Source organism: Mustela erminea, chromosome 9, assembly GCF_009829155.1.
Source record: "Mustela erminea isolate mMusErm1 chromosome 9, mMusErm1.Pri, whole genome shotgun sequence".
NCBI classification, from domain to species: Eukaryota; Metazoa; Chordata; class Mammalia; order Carnivora; family Mustelidae; genus Mustela; species Mustela erminea.
The window spans coordinates 80363597-80386333 of record NC_045622.1 but is presented as its reverse complement, the minus strand read 5'-3'; the positions used below and the strand labels follow the sequence as shown (position 1 = coordinate 80386333).

The following is a 22737-nucleotide window of genomic DNA, read 5'->3' as shown; positions in this document are numbered from 1 at the left end:
ATGATTTGAACTCAAGCAAGTTGATTCCAGAGCATATTACCTCTATCATTTTCTCTGTGTTAGATAAGATGAAGAGAGTCAAAACTGGGAGATCTAAGGAAATCATATCAAATAAAGGATAAAAAGATAGCAACTTTGAACAACATGTTGTTGCATGAAAGACAAACTGAAAAGTCAGGCATTCTTCTTATAGTTATTCTGAAGGAGATATATTAGTGTAAAAGGAGAAAGGATAATGTGCAAAGTTTCAGGCTTAGAATTTTTTAGGACTAACAAAATGTTAATAAGATGTAAGTTCAAGAAGCATGAGAGCTAAGCATGATCATTTGAGGTGCCCCTGAAAGCCTTCAAAATTTAAATAGTGCTTTAAAAACTAGCATTTCAGTTTTTTCTCAGACTATGATTGCAGAGTATGATATGCTACGAAATTAATCATAAAGTATTCATTAATATATCATTGATGCCAGTTTATCAGTAGCTATTAAACTATCCTATTAAAATTAGTTATTTATTGAGTATGCATTTATTATTCCTTATCTTATTGAAAATGCCTTTTTTAAAAACAACTTTAATAAGATTTGATTGACATACCGAAAATATGAGTACTTACTAAAACAGAGTAGGAGATGAGTTTGGCCGGGTTTTTTTTAATTTTTTGTTTGTATTTGTATTCTTCTGCTTACTGCCTGTTTTCAGTCTACTTCCCTTTTAGAATTTCTTACTTTTGGTCAGTTAAATCTACATATTCCAATTCTTATAGCTATTCCTATGATTCTAGGTAAACGAGATAAAACCTCATAAGTGTATTGGTTGTAGTTAAATTACTTGAAAAAAATAGGAAGACATCTATAGAGATTGAGGTGTTTTTTGTTGGTTGCAGTTTTCGTTTTGTTTTTTACATGCTAAAGTATGACTATAGTTTTACTAAGCTATCTGCTAGGGCAAGGAATTTTTTTTTTTTTTTTTTTTAAAGATTTTATTTATTTATTTGACAGAGAGAGATCACAAGTAGGCAGAGACACAGGCAGAGAGAGAGAGAGGAGAAAGCAGGCTCCCTGCTGAGCAGAGAGCCCGATGCGGGACTCGATCCCAGGACCCTGAGATCATGACCTGAGCCGAAGGCAGCGGCTTAACCCACTGAGCCACCCAGGCGCCCCTAGGGCAAGGAATTTTATATCTCTCTTGGATCCCCTCCAAAATGCTTTATTATCAGAAGCGCTAAAAGAATCTCGTAACATTGATTCAGGCATAAATGATTCTAGAGTATAGACTCTGAGATTAGAATTAAAGTGAAACTCTTGGGTGATTTTACAGCCATATAAAGGTAATCTGCAAATTATTTTTAGCCAAATAATGAGTTTAGCATGTTAGCGGTCCTTTTGTACAAAGCAGTAGTAACATCTAAATTTTAGAATTTTTTGTGTGTTCTCACTCAAGAAGTTTTGTGGTATTCTGGTGATTTTGTTAATAAAATATATAAAACTCTTTTGAAACCTTAATGGGAAGCATTTGCTTTAATGTCAGGGTTTAACATGCAAAGTTTAGCATTTATCCCCAGACACTTATTTGCTATTTATTTCAGAACAGTTATTCAATAGGAGTACCCATATGGAAAATGTCCCCATAGAGGACCATCATAAAAGATACATTTGTTGGACTTTCTTTTTTAAAGATTTTATTATTTTGAGAGAGAGAGAGAGACTGTATACATGCGAAGGGAGGAGGGGCAGGGGGAGAAAGAGTCTCTTCAAGGAGACTCCACACTGAGCACAGAGCAAGACTGTGAGATCACAACCCAAGCCAAAATCAAGAGTTGAACACTTAACCAACTCAGCCACGCAGGTACCTTTTGATGGACGTTTAGAAGTAAAAAATCAAAAACATACTTTTAGGGGTTTTCAGTGTAAATCTTTTTGGCATTAAATATTAGCTGCCATGAGAGCCTCAGAGCATTTCCTGCCCTGGTTTCTAAGAGTTTGTAGAACATTTATAAATGTTAAAGCAAAGTAAAGATAATTTGATATAACTGTCTTCCTTCAGGCAGGTACACTACTCTTACGTTCATTTTCAGATGAGGTAACTAAAGATCCAGTGAGATTAACTTGCCTAAATTTTCACAACTGCTGAATAGCAGAAGAAAGTCAAGAGACTACATATCCTACCTTCTGTTATAGTAGTGGGTCTTAACTTTTCAGGTCTCATTACCCATTACTGTTTAAAAAAATTATTTAGGAACTTAAAGAACTTTTGTTCTTATGAATTCCATCTACCAATATTCCTATATTAAATTTTCAAACTGAGACTTAAAAAATGTATTTATGTATTAATTTTAAAACCATTAGCTCATTGCATGATAACATAAGTAACACTTTAATGAAAAATAATGAATTATGTTTTCCAAAGCAAACAAAAAGAGGTGGTGAGAAGAGTGACATTCTTTTACATTTCAGCAAATTTCTTTAAAGCCTGAATTTTCCCAAAAATTAAAATATATTAAAGAAGAACTTATCTTTTAAGAGAATAAATAAGGCTTTTGACCAAGTACAGTATAGTCCCTGATCCTTTTTTCTTTCATATAGTTCCTACTCCCAAAACCAGTTACAGGTGCTTTTTTCTGATCTGGGGATCTTTTTCAAATCCAGCCATCATATCTTGTGATTTTTGAGTTCAGTATCTATTTACAAATAGCCCAGAGAGATCAAGCTATTCAGCTCACTGTTCCATGATAGTGTCCAAGACCCTTGGGGTAAAAAACCAAAAGGCCAGATCTGTGCCTACATAAAATACCAAAAATATTGAGAACACCCATTTTGGGTCCTGAACCAACCATCAGTTAAAATCGGATATTTATGAGCTGTTATAAGCTCCATTTTCTAACACTTGCACCAGCCTATCTAAAGCATTGTAGGCAATATCAGAGCAATTATTTCTTCACATCTTTCAAGTTGGAGGAAGGGAAAGAGCAGGATGTGCATCTGCTTTAATTTTGAGTAAAGAAATGGGAATTATCAGACCTTGTATGAACTTTTCAAATGCAGCATTTAAAGAAATGTATTTGGGACGCCTGGGTGGCTCAGCTGCTTAAGCAGCTGCCTTCGGCTCAGGTCATGGTCCCAGCATCCTGGGATCGAGTCCCACATCGGGCTCCTTGCTCAGCAGGGAGCCTGCTTTTCCCTCTGCCTCTGCCTGCCATTCTGTCTGCCTGTGCTCGCTTGCTCTCCCTCTCTCTCTGACAAATAAATAAAATCTTTTTAAAAAAAAAAAAGATTTAAAAAATGAATAAATAAATAAAGGAATGTATTTTAGCACACACAAAAAGCTACAGTCTTCAACTGTTGTAATTCCTAAAGCCATAAACTCTCAACATGTAATTTTATAAAAATGACTCACAGCTCAATTTCCTATTTTCCTGCAAGCAGGAGTATTGTGGAGATTTCAAAGGGGAAATAGCTTTAAGTACAAAAGTATAGCCTAACTTAATAGACTGCAGTTGCACCCTTATGAGAAAATTTACCACTTTACTAATATCACATACATCAAATATCATAAAAATTAAACTGACTATTAAATGCGTTATTTTTCAGGCCACTTGCAAACGAGATCATAGACTTGCAATGTTGAAAACGCGTCGCTGCTACCTGGAGAAGAAAAAGGAGGAGGAATTAAAGCAATTTGATGAGAATACTAGTTGGCTCCATCGTGTAAAAACTGAAATGGAACGCTTAGGTCAAAATGGTCATATTCCAAAGGTATAGATGTGTTTATGTATTCAGACTCATTTGTAAGAACTGAGCTCTTTAAACTTATTGTCTTTGTCATTGGGTAAATATTTCTCATAAGACAACTATTGTTCCCTCTCTCTGAGATTTAGTTGACTCATTTTACCATTTCCCTTCACTCATTCTACCTTCTGCGTCACTAATTCTTCAATAAATTTGCCTTTTCTTTACTTCATGAAGAGTAAAGTTCTTTTAAGTAAAGTTATTCTGAAGCAATTACAACCTATTATGAGATAGCTCTTAAGTTAGAATAAAGTAATCAAGCTGTACTTAAGGATTCATCATTTAGGTAATTTCAATTTGTTTTAATAGTTAAGATTTTGTGGAAAAATAGTTTTAAACATGGCCACCCTTACTTGTATCATAGCTAACAAAAGCTGATTTGAAAGTTGTATGTGTGTATGTCATATAAGTACTAAATTGAAGATATTCCACCTAGAAGAGTGAAATATTATAAAGAGTAGTAATGGGTAATGATGGTTAATGGCTGAATCAGATAAGAATTGTGTTTATCCACATGGTTACAGAAATCTGACTTTTTTATGCCTTTACCAGTCAGGGCTTTATTTTGTTCCCTGACAATAAGTCTTGAGAATATGCAGTTTATTCCTAATATAGTACCTCCAAAATGTCATCAGTGTCATTATTATACTTCTCATTTCATAGTTGTCCTATCATTATTCCATCTTTAGTCTCAACTACACACTTAGGCCAGAAGAAGAGAGAAATAAAGTGGGAGGGTATATCTGTCTTGGGAGAGTAAAAGCATTTCAGGAAATTCCTGGCAGGCCTTTCTTATTGGCTAGAGTTGTCACACAGATGTCCCTAGCTATAAGGGAATATAGAAAGGTGAATATTTTTGCTGGACACATTATCACTGTGAACAAAATTAGAGTTTTCTAAATAAGAAAGGAGGGGAAAATGAATATAGCATAAGCAGTAAGTAGACACCTGCTACAAAGTATCTAATTTTGATCCAGATATCTATTACTTTTTTTTAAAAGAATAACTTCAATACACTTTTTTTTTTTAAAGGAGTGTCTGAGTCTTTACCTGGATGATGCTTTTCTGAATTTCAATACTATGTATTAGCTAATTGGTATCTAATCCTATGGAAGTTTCAAATTTCTAAAAAAACCACTAGACTGATTGTCAATACAGGTAAAATAAAGTATAATATATTCAGTAGCAAATGAGTGCAGGTTGTCATGGTTAATACTCAAAGATAACAATTTTTTTTTTGTTGTAACTGAAAAATATTACCCAGTGCATCATGACTAGGGAAATGAATTCTCTGGTTGGCTAGCAATAGCTACAAAAGGCCATTCCTTTAGCGTTAAAACTCAGACTAGGGAGGGAGAAGACTAAAAAGACCAGTCAATGATGACAGTCACGGTAGTGAAAGGAGCAGTGAGCAACAAGCAGTAGATACCCTATTTGCTACAAAGAAAACCAGAGATAAATGAAGATGGAATAAGTCTTTAGTATGGAGATTTATTGAGGGTTAACCAAAAACTTTCATTTCTCACTAGTTTTACTTAGATTATACTTATAATTTACTTGTATAATCAAAATTCTAATTTATAACCAAATCCCAATTACAGAAGTACTTAACTTATTTAGCATTAAAGAGGGAAAAAGGTAAATAAATAAATTGTAGAAATTTACTGCTTTGCCTTTGCTGCCCCATACTTACCATAAGCTCCCAATTTAAAAAGTGTTATGGTATTCTTTTTAGTATTATTATAATAATTGGTAATTTGTTTTTGCCTCTTTGTCTACTTAGTAGCATTTATAAAGTTAATATTTGGGTTATTTTCAATAAATTTACATTTTTACAATGAATTTACATTTCAATAAATTTACAATATGGTCAGATTTATTTTTTCTAGCAATCTGTCTTCTGTAACTCCCTTAAGCAAAACTTTTTCACACCTGACTATGAACCTAGAATTTATTTTTAAAGTCTTTTTAATGAATTTCATCACAAATGATTTAAAAAAACAATAAAATTAAACTGCTTCCATTCCTACAACCCTAATTTAACTTTCAATTCTTTTTACCATGGATGTTTTCACAGCTAATGTAAGAAAACAGACATTATTTTGCAGAAGAACTTACCACAGTCATATAACTCTGGACACAGACTCAGTACTGTGACTTTCAAATTGGTACTCTTCTTTTTATACCTTTTCTGCAATATCTACCACTTGTGCTCTCAAATCTGTTTACTACTTTCTGTTTCCCCCTGCCACTACCTTTATTCAGAACGCTACCCACCATTATTGGACTGCTACGTTTGGTCTTGTGGATTCCACTCAAATTCCACTATAATGAAAATGAGCCTTCTAGAAAGTAACCCTGATCATATTAATCATCAGTGCTTTCTGCCTGATGCAAACTCTGTTATGATTTCCCAGGCCTGAGTACCTCTCATTTTATACATAACCTCACATTATATTTTTCACTTTAGCCATTACTAACCTACTTGTAGTTCTCAGAATAGACCATGTTCTTCCAATCAGATTCTATCATGAGTGCATCAAGATAAGACAAGACGCAAATTATAAACTTGGCTTTCCAAAGATGACACACAAGCCAAGGCCTATTGTTGACTAATATAATTATATAATCAAGTCTTGTCTTTTTAAGAGACAGGTAATTCAAGAAGATAAAAGAATAAGATTGTCAGGGGAAATATTAAAGAAAGGATTCTTTTTTCAAGAGAAAAGGAGGCATGTTTGGCAAATATGTTTAGACCATTAGGATCATTGAATCTTAAAACTGGAAAAAACTAAAGAGATCATCTAGTTAAGCTCTTAAATTTTAGTCAAATAAACTGATCTCCATAAAGACTATATTTTTAGCTTCAGGTAGCATTTGTGTTCTGGCTGAGACCATTTCTTAGACCACCTGATTCAGGCCAGTGCTCTTACCATACCATTCTGACTCCCTAAAGAGGGTGAAAATATAGTCATAAATCATATGAAGAAACAACCCCCAACTTTACTATGTCTCAGATACATCAAATGATATTGTTTCCCATAGTGCCTACCACTGGCATAGAAAGTATTGAAAAAAAAAGAAGAAAAAAATTTTAAGCTTTTAGAAAATCAGTGGTCAATTGGTAAGGAGTATTGAAGAATGAAAATGGATTTGTCATGGGGAGGAAGCTTTCTGACATAGCTCTTCTGTTTATGAGATTGCTGTCACAGTCCCTCAGATGTCCAAAAGATTTCATTTCCTTTCATCCTATTGACCAATATTTTCCCAGTTAAGGATTCTGAGAATGCTATTGGATTATCCCTTTCACACTTTAGTATAACCATGTAGCTGACATTTTCCTACTTAAGGTTTAGTAGGTTTAAGGAAAGATAAATAATTTTAGGGAGTAGATTAGAGAACACTTGCAGCTAACCACATGTGGTTTAGGAAAATGGGAACCTATAAAAGACTTTTCATACTTCTGCTCTAGGATGAAGCTTATACCAGATTGGGTGAAGGCAAGAAATTTTTATTACATGCAACTCCAGAAACTGAGTACAGGGGCTATAACACTGGAACAGTTTGATGTACCCACTGTCCTGGTTGTGAACCCTACATTATAAGTAGACAGAGAAACTAAACAGATAAATGAAATTGTTACTGATTGATACTGTGGCAGAGACTGTTGGAAGTGCAGAGTATCCATCTTTAAATATAATGCTCAGGAAAAGCCCTGAAGAAATGACAGTAAAGCAAAACCTGGTCATATTCATATCTTCACAGCTTTATCAAGAAGTTGGATAGACCAAGAAACTATCATCATAATAAAATTTGTTCTAAGTTCCTAACATTAATTTCTGAGAAACTTAAAATTTTCCTTGCTTGTAAGTTAGAGACCACTTATACCAGGATGTTTATTTCTTAGATCATTCCTAAATATTATCCTTTTGTATATAAAAAAATAAAACTATTAGCACCAATATAAAATATTTTTTGTTGAAAATTACTTAATTTTAACATTCTTAAAGGAATCTGAGGTATAGTTTGCATTGTTTTCCCCAGGAGCTCAACAAAGATCTTCATTGTCACCATTTGCACCTCCAGAACAAAGATTTGAAAGCACAAATTAAACATATGGTGGATCTAGCTTGTCTTCAAGAACAACAACACAGGCAAACTGAGGCGTAAGTGCATGGATTTATCTATTCTATAAATTTTAATACTTACAGACCTGAGGAACCTGAAACATAGAAGTTGTTTTCCACTGCCAGAAAATTTTTTTTGGTATAGGATAAATTACTTTTAAGTGTTTACCAGTGTCAGAAAGTATACAGAGTTAGAAAACATTGAGAAAGTATAAAATATGTGTGTCTTCTCTTCCAACTAATATTTTTAGTATTCTATAGTTTTGAAAGCATTTTTCTCTAAAAATTTATTATTAGAAGCAATTACTATTATAACAGCTAATTTTTTAAGTGGCAGTTTTTAAAGTATTTATAATTCCAGAATGATTTTTGTCAATAAAATGAAGTTACTAAAAGTGTATATTTTTTAACTTCAACTGTCTCAATTTTTATGTGATGCTATAGTAGCTCTCATGCTCTACTAGCTCATAGTAACATCTTTTGAAACATAATGTTAAAAAAAAATAAAGTATAACGATCTTTATTTTTGTTACCTGGGATATGTCAGTCAACTCTTTAGTTGTCACTTTCATGCTCTATAAAATGAAAAATATATTTATCTAAGGGTTTTCTGCTAGTATAAAATTTTACTGCAGTTCTAGTATTCTCAAATAACTAGTAATTAATTTTCCATACTTCTGATGTAAAAGAAGTCACATTAGGATAGTTACTTTAGAAAGAGGAAAAGGAAAGGAAAAATTTAGGGAGATATTCTTCTGTGGTTAAAAGCTCAACCTAATCTTAAGCTTTCTAGATCTCTACCTAGAACAGACCATGAATATTCATTTACTAACACTCAAGCCACTGGCAAGAGTTAAAGTATCAAAGAAACTCATTACTATATCAGACAAATAGATTAATACATTTAAGGTAAATTTTAGTTTCAAATGGGCAAAAAGATTCTGACTAACTCTTACTGATTTAGCAAAATGCTGAGCCAAAACATTATAAACAGAGGTACTATACTATAGTAGAAAGAGTATGAGTTTTGGAGTTGGTCTTGCATTCTATTTTATATTAGCAGTATGACCATGCATAAATTATTTAACCTCACTTAACCTTAGTTTTCTTAAGTGCTAAAATAGGTTATAATACTTTCTTTAAAAGATTTTATAAGAATTAAATGACAAAAAAAAAAAATAAAGGTGATGAACTATCATAGCCTGATCTTGTACAGCAGAGGCAAAAAGTGATATAATATACCTTTAAAATGCTGAAAGAAAAAAATTTCTAACCAAGAATCTCTACCCAGCACACTTGTCCAGAATTGAGAGGAAGAGATAAAGAATTTTCCAGACAAGCAAAAGCTAAAGGGGCTCATAAAACTGGCCTTATGAGAAATATTAGGAGACTTCTTTAAGCTGAAAAGAAAGGGTGCTATTAGGTAATAAGAAAACCTGAAGGTATAAATCTCACTGGTAAAAGTTAATATATAGTAAAGGTAAAAGATGAATTACTAGTAAAGCTAATATGAAAGTTAAAAGAAAAGTAGTAAAAAATAACTTTACAATAATTAATGGATATGCAAGATAAAAAAATCTAAAATGTGTCATCAAAAACATAAAATATGGATTTCACTTCTATGTAAAATCAAAAAAAAAGAAAAGACAAAAAAGGTCCTAACCAAAGCAATTAGACATGAACAAAAAAAAAGAAAAGAAAAAAAAACGGAAAAGAAAAGGCATACAAGCTGGAAAAAAGACCTAGAACTTATTATTTGCAAGTGACATGACACTATATATATATATATATATGTATATACATATATATATATACACACACACATACATATACACACACACATATATATGTATATATATGTATATATATTGATATATATGTATATATATTGATTTTGTATCCTGTGATTTTACTTACTTCATTGATCAGTTCTAGTAGTTTTGGTGGTCTTCAGGGTTTTTTATATATATATACACACACGTATATATACATATATATTACCTATATAGAATATTAGTATATTCTATATACTAATAACTGTCAGAAAAATTAAGAAAGCAATCCTATTGACAGTTGCATAAATAATAATAGATACCTAGGAATAAATTTAATTGAGGAAATGAAAGACCAATACACTGAAAACTATAAGACATTGATGAAAGAAATTGAAGAAGACACAAATAAGTGAAAATATATTCTGTGTTCATGGATTAGAAGAATTAATGTTCAAATGTCCATATTGTCCAAAGCAATCTGTGGATTTAATAGAGTAATATTATTCCAATGGCATTTTTCACAGAAATAGAACAAAAATTCTAGGAGCGCCTGGGTGGCTCAGTGGGTTAAACCGCTGCCTTTGGCTCAGGTCATGATCTCAGGGTCCTGGGATTGAGTCCCGCATCAGCAGGGAGCCTGCTTCCTCCTCTCTCTCTCTCTCTCTCTGCCTGCCTCTCTGCCTACTTGTGATCTCTCTCTGTCAAATAAATTAAAAAAAAAAAAAAGAAGAACAAAAATTCTAAAATCTGTATAGCACTGCAGAAGACACCAAATAACCAAAGGAATCTCAAGAAAGAAGAACACGGAGGTGTCACAATTCCTGTCTGATTTATTTCCTTCTAACTATATTACAAAGCTATAATAATCAACACAGTATGGTATTAGCTTAAAAACAAGCACAGAGTATACTGTATGTTGATTAATTAGAATTTAAATAGAAACTTAAAACAAAAAGAAACTGCACTATTATTAAGAAACAGGGCGCCTGGGTGGCTCAGTGGGTTAAGCCGCTGCCTTCGGCTCAGGTCATGATCTCAGGGTCCTGGGATCGAGTCCCGCATCGGGTTCTCTGCTCCGCGCAGAGCCTGCTTCCTCCTCTCTCTCTCTCTGCCTGCCTCTCTGCCTACTGGTGATCTCTCTGTGTCAAATGAATAAATAAAATCTTATAAAAAAAAAAAAAAAAAAGAAACAAAAAGCAGGGGCGCCTGGGTGGCTCAGTGGGTTAAAGCCTCTGCCTTCGGCTCAGGTCCCAGCGTCCTGGGATCAAGCCCCACATCAGGCTCCCTGCTTATGCTTTCCCCCCCTACCCACCCCCACCAGCCTCTCTGCTTACTTGTAATCTCTGTCAAATAAATAAATAAAATCTTAAAAAAAAGAAAGAAAGCACATAGCTTAATAGAGCAGAATAGAGAGCACAAAATAAACCCACATGTATATGGTCAATTTATGGCAGAGGAACCAAGAATATACAATGGGGAAAGGACAGTCTCTTCAATAAATGATATTAGGAAAATCGGACAGCTACATGCAAAGAAATGAAACTGTGACCACTATCTTGCACCATACCTAAAAATTAGCCCAAAATGAATTAAAGTCTTGAACATAAGACCTGAAATCATAAACCTCCTAGAAGAAAACGTAGACAGTAAGTTCTTTGACATCAGACTTGGAGATGATATTTTGGATTTACAACAAAAGCAAAAGAAACAAAAGCAAACATAAGTTAAATTAACATCAAACTAAAAAGCTTCTGCACAGCAAAAGAAACCATCAACAAAATAAAAAGACAACCTTTCAAAGGGACACAAAATTTGCAAATCATCTCTAATAAGGGGTTAATATCCAAAATATATAAAGAACATACAACTCAATAGCAAAAAAGGAAACAATCTGATTGGAAATGGGCAGAAAATCTAAGTAGACATTTTTCCAAAGAAGACATACAGAGAGCCAACAGATATATGAGAAGATACTCAATATTACTAATCAAGATAATGCAAATCAGAACAATGAGATAATCGTTTTGTACCTATGAAGTATGAAGAAATGTAGAGTAAGCCTTGGGAAGAGAGAGACTTCTAGAAAGACAAAAAAGTTCTTTGTTAAAATTTCTTTGTTCTCTCCTCTGGACAGCACATGATTCGTATAGGTGCTCAATAAATAACCTTTTTTTTAAATTGACTTTATGCTTAATGACTTTTCCCTATAGTTGTTGCCTCCTTGGCTTAAAGGGAGTACTCCCTACCTTCAACAAAAAGAAAAATGTCACAGACTATTTATTTGTACTACTATCTAAATATTTAAGACTCTGGGATAATAAAGCAACTATTTCCTTGCTTCCTTCCTTCCTTCCTTGAGAAAATTATCCTTTTCCCACTGCCCTACCCATACTTGAAATGATTCTATTCTCCTGGATGTTCTGAGTCAACTGAAACAACCAGGACTGAAGTATTTCAAGGTCAAGATGTTTGACATCTTCCTTGATATAAAACTTAAGAACCATTGACTGAGTGTATAAATTTGTAACTGTTGAACTGCAGCATTTCTTCAGTGAATGTTTACATGGAGGACTAATACATAAAAAGATACATTCAATACTGCTCTGACTGATAGCAATAGAAAAGATTTTGAATCAGAGCCAGGAAACCTGTGCCCCATCAATTCCCTTTACCCACCATCCTTGTCCACAGCTCTTCCTTCTAGAACTCCTTTGAATGGCTTTGACAACCATTGCTTTAACTCATGAAGAGCTAACCTCAAGGAAAGTTAACTGTGGTTCTTTTGAAATATTACATACCTGAAATGAATCTCATCATTGAAGAGTGTATTTTTTCATTTTTCATTTTAATTCCATGGTACTTAGTATCAGTAACAGTAGTATCTTTGTTTTATAAATCACATTATGTTTTACAAAAACCTTTTATATGTATTTAACTCATTAGTTCTCACAGTAGTCTCCTGGTGTAAGCAGTGACTATCTAGTTGTACCCCAAGTTATAGAGGAGAATCCTCAGTTTGTGTATTATCCAAGGTCAGATGGAGGCAAATGAAGACTAGCTGAGAATATGACCTGATGCTTATAATTCCCATCCAGAATTTTTTCACTCTATTCTTAATGTAGTGAGAGTATGTTGAGGCATTCTAAAGAAAACATGTACAGCATGTCATTCTAATGATCTGCTAATACTTTGGATGTTATGTAAAACTATAATACTATATTTAAAATATAATATTTATCTCTCTTTTCTTGTGACCTTCTTTATATAGAGTATTGAATGCTTTACTTCCAGCCCTAAGAAAACAGTATTGTGCATTAAAAGAAGCTGGCCTTTCAAATGCTGCTTTTGAGTCTGACTTCAAAGAAATTGAACATTTGGTAGAGAGGAAAAAAGTGGTGGTTTGGGCTGACCAAACTACAGAACATACTATAAAGCAACATGATCTACCAGAGATTTCTGTTCTTATGACCTTTCCACAACTGGGACCACCAGTTCAATCTGCTGCTCCTTGTTGTAAGTACAGCTTTTCTTGTATTAAGGAAATTATAAGGTTATTCCTAAAGATTAGCCTCCTTTATGTATCAATCTACAGAACCATGAATTTTTTAAATAGGTTTGGCTGTTTTGTGAGAATTAAGGGGAAAATTAGTTTTAGAATAATTTTGTTAATCACTATCTTTCAGAAGTTTAAGAGCAAGTATACTTGATGCTCTAAATAACTAGCAATAAAATCTTTAAATTATTTTACCCATTTTTGATGGAATAATTTTACCTCCATCCTTCTTTAAAATTTAACCTCAATTAAGGATTAAAGATTATAATTACTATATTCTATAATACATAATAATAATAATCTATTCTTAAAATCAACTAACCTAGAATAAGCTATATTTTGTTGCCATATCACTTGTTATCTCTCCTGTCATAAAAGTGTGCATGGGACATTTTAATTGCAAAACTAACATACGATGTTGATTAAAATAAATTCAGACAATGTAGAATTACATGTAGAAGTAGAATGCCTTCTTCGACTTTCCTTAGAACCCAATCTTGTGTCCTGTCTCAGAAATAAATAAATTTAGCAGTTTGGTTAACTTTGTTATGTGTGTGTGTGTAATATTTGTATTACATAATCTAACTCTAGCTTTTTTATTGGGTTTCTCATGAAAGCTAGCACATTATATATGTTGATGTACAACTTTTTTATTTGTTATTAGTTTATTTATTTTATTGTTAGGGTATATACATGAAGAATCTACCTTATTTTTTTTTTAATATTTGTGAGAATCCAGACAGCAGACGTTCCATACTTTATTTAACCATTGTTCTGTTGGTGAACAGAGCATTAGAAAGCATGCTTGTTTTCATATTTGTGCATGTATACCAGATTCCTAGAGACTGATTTTTTGGAATACAGGACAAAAATATGTTTAAAAATTAATCTGTCAAAGTCCAAAATTTTCTTTATGCCAAATGTGCATAAGATACCTCTCTCATCTTTACTTTAACCCAAAATAATAGCAGCAACACTGAACTAGTGTATATTCTTTTTAACTTTGCTGCTCTCCTATTTCTAGTGACATTACTTCATCTTCTCGGAGGCATCCTCTTTACTTATTTGACTTGGTGGAGTTTATTTGTTGTGCTTTAGAGTTTTCCTTCTGGTTAAAACTGCCTCCTGCTCTACTCCTTCACCTCTAAACTTTTCTGTCTAACTGGATGTCTAGATCTTCCAAAGGCTTATTCCTTTATTTGGAAACTTGTTTCCAATGTTGTTAGTAGGAGGTCTCCATTTTGTTTAGAGAGCTTTAATTTACCCTACAACATCACAATCAATTGGTCAGTTAAACTGATTGTCATTGGTAATTACCTCATAGTCTGTTCACATTCCTTTTTTCTGAGTTTACGGATATGAAAAAAGCATTTCTCGTATATATCATAGCTGGGGTCCTGATTTTCTCTTCTAGCTTTTCTGTTCATCTGATCCATGTGATTTCCACTTCCAAAAATTACTGTTTCTTTTTTTTTTTTTTTTAATTTGACAGAGAGACACAGCAAGAGGGGGAACACAAGAAGCAGGGGGAGGGGCGCCTGGGTGGCTCAGTGGGTTAAGCCGCTGCCTTCGGCTCAGGTCATGATCTCAGGGTCCTGGGATCGAGGCCCGCATCGGGCTCTCTGCTCAGCAGGGAGCCTGCTTCCCTCTCTCTCTCTGCCTGCCTCTCCATCTACTTGTGATTTCTCTCTGTCAAATAAATAAATAAAATCTTTAAAAAAAAAAAAAAAAAAAAAGAAGCAGGGGGAGTAGGGGAGGTAGAAGCAGGCTTCCCACTGAGCAGGGAGCTTGATGCAACACAGGGCTCCATCCCAGGGCCCTTATGACCTAAGGCAAAGGCAGACAGCTTAACCACTGACTGAGGCACCCAGGAGCCCCAGTTACTCAGTTTCTGATGTTAGCAGCTATTGCTTTTTTCTATCACAAATACTATGTCTATAGATTTTAAGAGGAAGATAAGGCAAATCTCTGTAGATCTGTGTATTTGATGTAATTTCTTTTAGTATGATCCCTTGTCAACTGTCAAATACTTGCTTTGTTGCTTTTTCCTTTCGATGTTTCCTGTTTCATTGTAGATTTTGTTTTCTATTTAATTGTATCTCTTTTTTTTTTAAGATTTTTATTTATTTATTTGAGACAGAGAGAGTGAGCAAGTGAGACAGAGAGAGCACAAGCAGAGGGAGAGGGAGAAGCAGACTCCCCGCTGAGCAGAGAGCCCAATGCTGGTAGGCTCTATGGCAGGATGGGAACCTGAGCCACCCAAGTGCCCCTTGTATTTTTTTATCTTTATTTCTATTTTATCTTTCTGTCTACTTTTAATAGGTTTATGCTGCTCTGTCCATTTAACTGATAAAGATGTTTGCTCATTAGCTTTCACCTGACCTTTCGAATTTATGCAATAATGTCCCTAGGTTTCCCTCTAAACACAGCTTTAGCTTCATTTCACAAGTTTTGATACATAGTATTTTAGATTATTATTTAGTTCAAAATATTTTCTGACTTCTGTTGTAATTTCTTCTTTGACCCATGGAGCATATCTTTTTTTTCTAATCAGTTTTTATATAAAATTATACTTTTGTATTGAGCAAATTTCCATCTGAATTCAGGTTTGGAGAAATACTTAAAATGAGAATCATACTTTTAAGTGTCATGTAGGCATCCAATGAGAATAGTTTCATAAAACTGTTAGTTTTGATTTTTTTTTTTAGTTTTTTTTTTATTCTTTTTTTTTTTTTTTTTTTTTATTTCCAGCATAATAGTATTCACTGATGCCTCCATCAGTTTTTTTTTTTATTCTTAATATCAAGAAGCTATGGCAAATTCCATTCTATTTTTTGTTTATTTATAGCTTTATTGAATTATATTCAGAGAAATTGCCTAGTATGTAGACTCACTTTATTCCTAGCACATAGTAGGCTGGTGTATATGTTTCAAGTGTGCTTATAAAAAATGTATATTTTGTAGTCATTTATTACAGTATTCTATATAAGGCCAAATTGGTTGTGTTCTTTAAATCTTCTTCTTACAGACTTTTTTAATTCATGTTCTATCATACACTGAGGAGACCTATTAAAAATTCCCTCTATTACGTGGGATTTTTCTATTTTGTATCAGTTTTCTATCCCATGCTAACAAATTAACACAAACATATCAACTTAAAATAACACTGATTTATTATCTCAGAGCTCTGTAGGCCAGAGTTATAGCAGGCTCAAATGGTTATTCCACTTAGACTTTCACAAGGCCAAATAAAGATGTCAGCCAGTTGGATCTCTTATCTGGAGGTTCTGGAGGAAGAATGTGCTTCTAAGCTCATTCTGGTTGTTAGCAGAATTCAATTCTACGCAGCTGTGGGGCTGAAGGACCCCAGTGGTCCTTCTCAGTTTTTTTAGAGGTCTCCAGTGTTCCCTGGAACATTGCCCTCATTTCATCTTCTAGCCAACAAAGGCAGGACAGCTCATTCTCATGCTCTGGATCTCTCTCATCCTCCCTTCTGCTTCATTTCTTCTGCCTAAAATTAGAGAAAAGTCTCTGCTTTTAAGGGTTCATTTGATTAGATTGAGCCCACATCTGCAAAATCCCTTTTGCCATGTAATGTGACATAGTACTGTCAATTTTTGGTTCTCATACATTGAAATTATATTATTACATCTGTATATTTCAGAATTCTTACATCTTCCTTTTCTTATAAAATATACTTAATCCAGTCACTTTTCTTAGCCTTAAGTTTACTTTAATATTAGTATAGCTATCCCACTTTTCTTTGGCTCATGTTTTCATGGTTCATCTTTTTTCTGATTCCTTCACTGAAACCTATAATCATGTATTTCAAAGGCATCTCATAAACATCACATAACTGGATTTTGCTTTTTGTTCTGTTAATCAGTCTTTATCATTTAAAGTATTCTTTTTCTACTTGATGAATGTATTGATACTGGTTTTGAATCTGCTGTCTTGTGATTTGCTTTCTAATTGTCCTGCTTATTCCATATTCTTTTCCTTTTTAACTTTGTTTTAGAGTGACAGAGGGATATTCCATTTTTTTCACCTCTGAGCTTAGAAGGCTATAAACTGTTTTTATATTCTTTAAATTGTTACCCTTAGAGTAACATTCTGAATCCTTGCTTTATCAAAGTCCTTTATCAAAATCCTTTGCTTTATCAAAGTTTATCAAAGTAACTATGTTAACTTTTACCCTCAGACAGTGCTGGAAACTTAAAAATTTTTACCTGAGTTAACGCTTTCCCTGACATACCACTGTTATGATATATTTTATTTTTCTCTATATATTAAAGCCATAAAATGGGTTTTATTGATGTTTGTACAGTGAATATTCACATTTATATTTTTTGTTCTTCTCCATTTTTTTCAGCATCTCTGCATCTCCATCCAAGATAATTTTTTTCATCTAAAGAATCTTTTTGCATTTCCTTTACAGTAGATATGCTGATGATGGATACTCTTACTTTTTATATGTCTGAAGCTGTATTTATTTTACTTTCTTTCTTGAAGACTTTTTTGCTGGGTATAGAATTACAGTTTAGTATTCTTCCTTTTCTTTAGCACTTTGAAGATACTATTTCATTATCTTATATGTCTTTCTTATTGTAGTTGAAGTAAGCTGTCATTCTAAGTATTGCTCCCTTGAGTGTAACTTTACCTCTGACTTCCTAAAATATTTTCTCTTTGTCTTTGAGTTTTAGTAGTTTTGCTATATTGTGCCTATGTAATTTTTTTTTACTTCTCTTATTTGGGTCAGAACTTTCAGAATTTGTGTCTGGATTATCTTTCATTAGTTTTGTGAAGTTCTTAACCATTATATCTTTAAATATTGCTTCTGCTATTTTTGTTCTCTCCTCTACCTCTGGGACTCTGATTATATTGCACAGTTCTTTCTCCTTGTCTTATCCGTGACTTCTTTTACTCTCTCCTTCTTTTCTTTGTTTCTTGTCTCTCTGGAAATTTCTTTTCACACATTCTTTAGTTTACTTTCTCTTTGCAGCTATGTCAAATATTTCTTAAATCATCAAGTTCTTAATTTGTTATATTACAGTTCTAGAATTTCTGTTTGATTCTCTTTTTTTATGGTTTCCATTTCTTGGCAAAAATTCGCACTGAACACAATAGGTGTAATTATTTTAAAGACTGTCTGAGGTTTAAAAAAAAAAAAAAAAAGACTGTCTGAGGTTTCCAGGTCTGGAGCACTCTGCGTATGTTTCTCTTATCTCTTTCTGCTGGTTTTCGTTCACATGGCCTCATTTTCTTGAAGGCATACTAATTTTTATGTATTAGATATGTATTTGCAGAATTATTTATAGAAATACTTCAAGACTTCTGATAATAAAGTCTTCTTTCAGAGAGGATTTTTTGCATTTGCTTCTTCTCAGTTCCTGGTGGCATTAACAATCTAGAATCACTGTAGTCCAGTTTCAAGGATTGCGATCATTTGAAACTACACTGCAACTTCTGCTAGGGCCTGCCTATGTTGTTTTACCCTCTAGAGTGTAAGCTGTTTAGGTTTCTAACTCAAAGCAAGGAGGGTTTATGAAGAACTTTGTTTAGTGGGCCCTAACTTCCTGTTTCACACCCCAGTTCTACCAGATTCTCAATGTTCCTAAGCTTTTCAGACTCCCTTCAGGATCAGCAAAAAATCTTCACAGGGAAAATAACTGTAATGCAGAGATTACCTTCTAGAGCTTCCTAACTTTCTCTTGATACTTGCCTATAATTCTTCACAGTTTCATCAGCTCTTCTGTGACTTCAAGCATATATTTTTTTATATTTTGCCTGGACTTTTTTGTTGCCTTCAGTGGAGATTGGTCTGAATTACCTACTCCTCTACTATTAAATTTCCTTTGTTCCATTTTTATATTAAAATAACTGGGAAGCTGAAGATATATACTTATATCTTCTTTTTCTTTAATAAAGCATTATTGTCATTAGAACTAAGCTAGTTGAGATCTTTGAAAACTTAAGATTATTTTCAGATTCTCTCATACCTTTTGGGCCTTGATTTTTTTCTTTGTAATGTATTCAAGATGTTGGAGAGGAAATAGGGTTTTAACACCAAGATCGAGAAATACTGACCACCTGATGGTCATTATTACTTATTTAAAAATTCATATTTCACTTGCAGTATAATTGCATAGACTATATGTGTCAACAGCGAAACATTTATTTGGCTCCTAATTCCTTTTCATAACACTTTTAAAAGGAAAAACTGTTAAAGTCATATTATATTTTATAAATATATATTTCCTTTTAAAAGTGTATCAGAAGGTGAGTTTTGTTTTTAGTATGTTTTGTTCTTGTTTTTTTGTTTAATATTTTGTTCACATTTCATAGATTAACTATTTGCTTGGTGTGTCTTATTTATTCCAAGAAATTATGTTATGTTGTAATCACTATGAATAGAGAGCCAAAGATGAATAGTGGGGAAGGAGCATGGGCTATAAAGTGAGTCAACTTATAAATATTTATTTTTCTTAGTCTTAAAATACTGAAATAATTCATTAAAAAGGCACAAATAGTGAAATTTGTTTGTATTTCTAAAAATATGAAGCAATACACAGATATCATATATTGCTAAAATTATATTATCCATAGTAGTCTTAATAAATATAAGAAGTAAAATTGAAGAGATTCAACTTATTAAGCAAAACGTGAATCAAATGTGTCTCATTCAAATAAGCTTACATGTGTGTCACTGACTTCTTTCCTGTACTCTCATAAACAAGTAAAAAGTGATTTTGTTGTCAAATTTCTTTTTTGTTTTGGTTAAATTTCAAAAATACTAAATGCTGTGTGGGTGGTATTTCAGTTTTGAATTCAGTTCTTCTGTTTGTTTGTTTGTTTGTTTGTTGTTTGTTTTTCTGGTGCAAAAAAGACCTTTAAAGAGTATTTAAAGATCAGCAGCAATCTTTTTTTTTTAAAGATTTTATTTATTTATTGGACAGAGAGAAATCATAAGTAGGCAGAGAGGCAGGCAGAGAGAGAGGGGGAAGCAGGCTCCCTGCGGAGCAGAGAGCTCGATGTGGGGCTCAATCCTGGGACCCTGAGATCATGACGTGAGCTAAAGGCAGAAGCTTAACCCACTGAGCCACCCAGGTGCCCTGAGCAATCTTTATATTTAGAATGTGTGCATACTGTACTTTTAAAAGTCTGATGAGATTAACCATAATTAATCTAATCTGGACTCTGCTAAGCATTTAGGTTTAATAAATTTTATTATTATAAGTAGTATTGCAGTAAGGAAGTATGTATATTTATCTTGGTGCTGTGGGGTGCCTGGGTGGCTCAGTGGGTTAAAGCTTCTGCCTTCAGCTCAGGTCATGATCCCAGAGTCCTGGGATCGAGCCCCGAATCGGGCTCTCTGCTCAGCAGGGAGCCTGCTTCCCCTTCTCTTTCTGCCTGTCTCTCTGCCTACTTGTGATCTCTGTCTGTCAGATGAATAAATAACATCTTTATCTTGGTGCTCATGTCTAGTTACCCCTATGATAAATTCCTAGAAGTAAAATTTCTAACTCAAGCAATAAGCACATTCTTTTAAAGTTTATGATATATATTGCTTAGTAACTTCTACCTCCCTTCCCCATGTGATTATACCAATTTTAACTCCCATCATCAATGTAAGAAAATGAGATCCTTTCTCCTTTTAGTTTTACCAGATTTTGATGTTAAACTGTCTTCACTTTTTAATTTTTAGAAAATTATTTTCAAACATACACAGAAGTACAAGGAATCCTGTAATGAACCCATGAACCCATCACCTAATTTTAGGAATTATCTCATGGGTAGTCTTAAGAACACGATCTGCTTTTCTGCACCCTATCTATATCTGTAATGTATTATTTTGAAGGAAATCTCAGATAGAATATATATCTTCCATTTTCATCTTAGTGTCTCTAAAAGAAACCAGGATGTCTTTTTCATATCTAATGTCAATTAATATCTACTTAATCAGTGTTTATATTTCCCCCACTGTCTCATAAATGATTTCTTTTTAACTTCTTCCATCAGCATACAAACAGGGCCCATACCTTGTCACTGGTTGATATATCTGTAATCTTTTTCAATCTGCGGTTCTCTCTCCCTCTTTTGTCTTTGCAAGTTTGTTATTGATTCTCTACTAATCTCAGTCATAAATATTATTTTCTTTCCATTTTTCCTTTGTTCACTAATATAGCTGAATTTTTTTTTCATCAATTTAAGGATCTATTTTCTTTTCTGTGAATTATCTAGCAATCATTTGAACATTTTTCTGGCATAGTCCTCTTTTGTAAAATTTGTCACATATTTATAAGAGCTTAGGATATGGATATTTATTCATTCAACAATATTCATTGAATTTCTACTATGTGCCAAATACTTATCTGAAGCTAAGGATACATCAAAGTACAAAACAACCCTTTTTACCTTCTTGGAGTACACATTCTAGTGCTGGAAGAAAGACAATAAATATAATAAGTAAATTAAATCGAATCTTAGAAGGTTGTACATGCTGTAGGCAAAGAAATGAAGAGGTCAGGAATGGGATGGGAAAGAGATTGCTACTTTAAATAGCATGGTTAGTGTACGCTTCACTGATAAAATGTGAAGATGCTCACAAAGTTAGCCACACGTATATATGGGAGAAGACTCGTTTTCAGGTAGAACAAGTAATGTAGATCCCTAACACAGGCTAGCATATTCATGGAATGGCTAGAAGGACATATAATTGGTAACAAAAAGAAGGGAAAGATAGTAGAGAGTGATGAGATTACAAAGATCAAGGAGAGGAAGGCAGATCAAGTAAAGCCTTGTAGGTTATTACAAGGACTTGGACTTTAGCTCTGAACAAATCAGGAGCTATATGGCATGATCAGTGGAAAGAAGTAACATACCTCCATCATGTTTTCAAGATCCTTCTGTCTGGCATGTTGAGAGTAGATTATAGTATTGCAAGGGTGGAAATGGGAGACTACTGCCATAACCCAGGTAAAAGATTGTGATAGCTCAGAACAGGTTGGTAGCAACGGGGTTGGTGAAAAATAGTCAGATTGTAATATGTCTTAAAGGTAGAACTAGCAGGATTTTATCACCAATTGGATTTGGGATGTGAGGGAAAGAAAAAGTCAAGGATGACTCTTGAGATTTTTGAATTTAGCAACTGACAGAAGCAAGTCACCTTAAAAGAGATAGGGAAGACTTCAAGTAGAGCAGATTTGTAGGGTGAAGGTGGCAGAAAACTAAAAAGTTCAATTGGGGCATTTAAATTTGTCTAAGATACACCCAAGTGACGATATCATGTAAGCAATTAGATATAAGAATCTGGAGTTCAGAAGAAAAGTCTAAACTAAAATATAAATTTGAGAGCTGTTAACATTTAGATGATATTTAAAGCCATAGGACTGGATGAGATCATCAAAGGATATTAACTCTTTCCTCTAAGATGCATGCTGCAAATCTTTTCTTCAAGTTTATCATTCACGCTTATCTTTGAGATGTTCTTTTTAATAATG

At 33.4% G+C, this 22737-nt stretch overlaps 1 protein-coding gene across 2 annotated transcripts in view; it reads left to right on the top strand.

Moving 5' to 3' along the window:
* Window positions 1–22737, top strand: part of KIF18A (kinesin family member 18A) — an 81657-nt gene that overhangs the window by 29815 nt on the left and 29105 nt on the right. For both annotated transcript variants that reach the window (XM_032356435.1, XM_032356436.1), the window contains 3 exons: window positions 3585–3749; window positions 7827–7948; window positions 12953–13197. In XM_032356435.1, the coding sequence (XP_032212326.1) occupies window positions 3585–3749; window positions 7827–7948; window positions 12953–13197 (532 nt within the window). The remainder of the gene's footprint in view (window positions 1–3584; window positions 3750–7826; window positions 7949–12952; window positions 13198–22737) is intronic.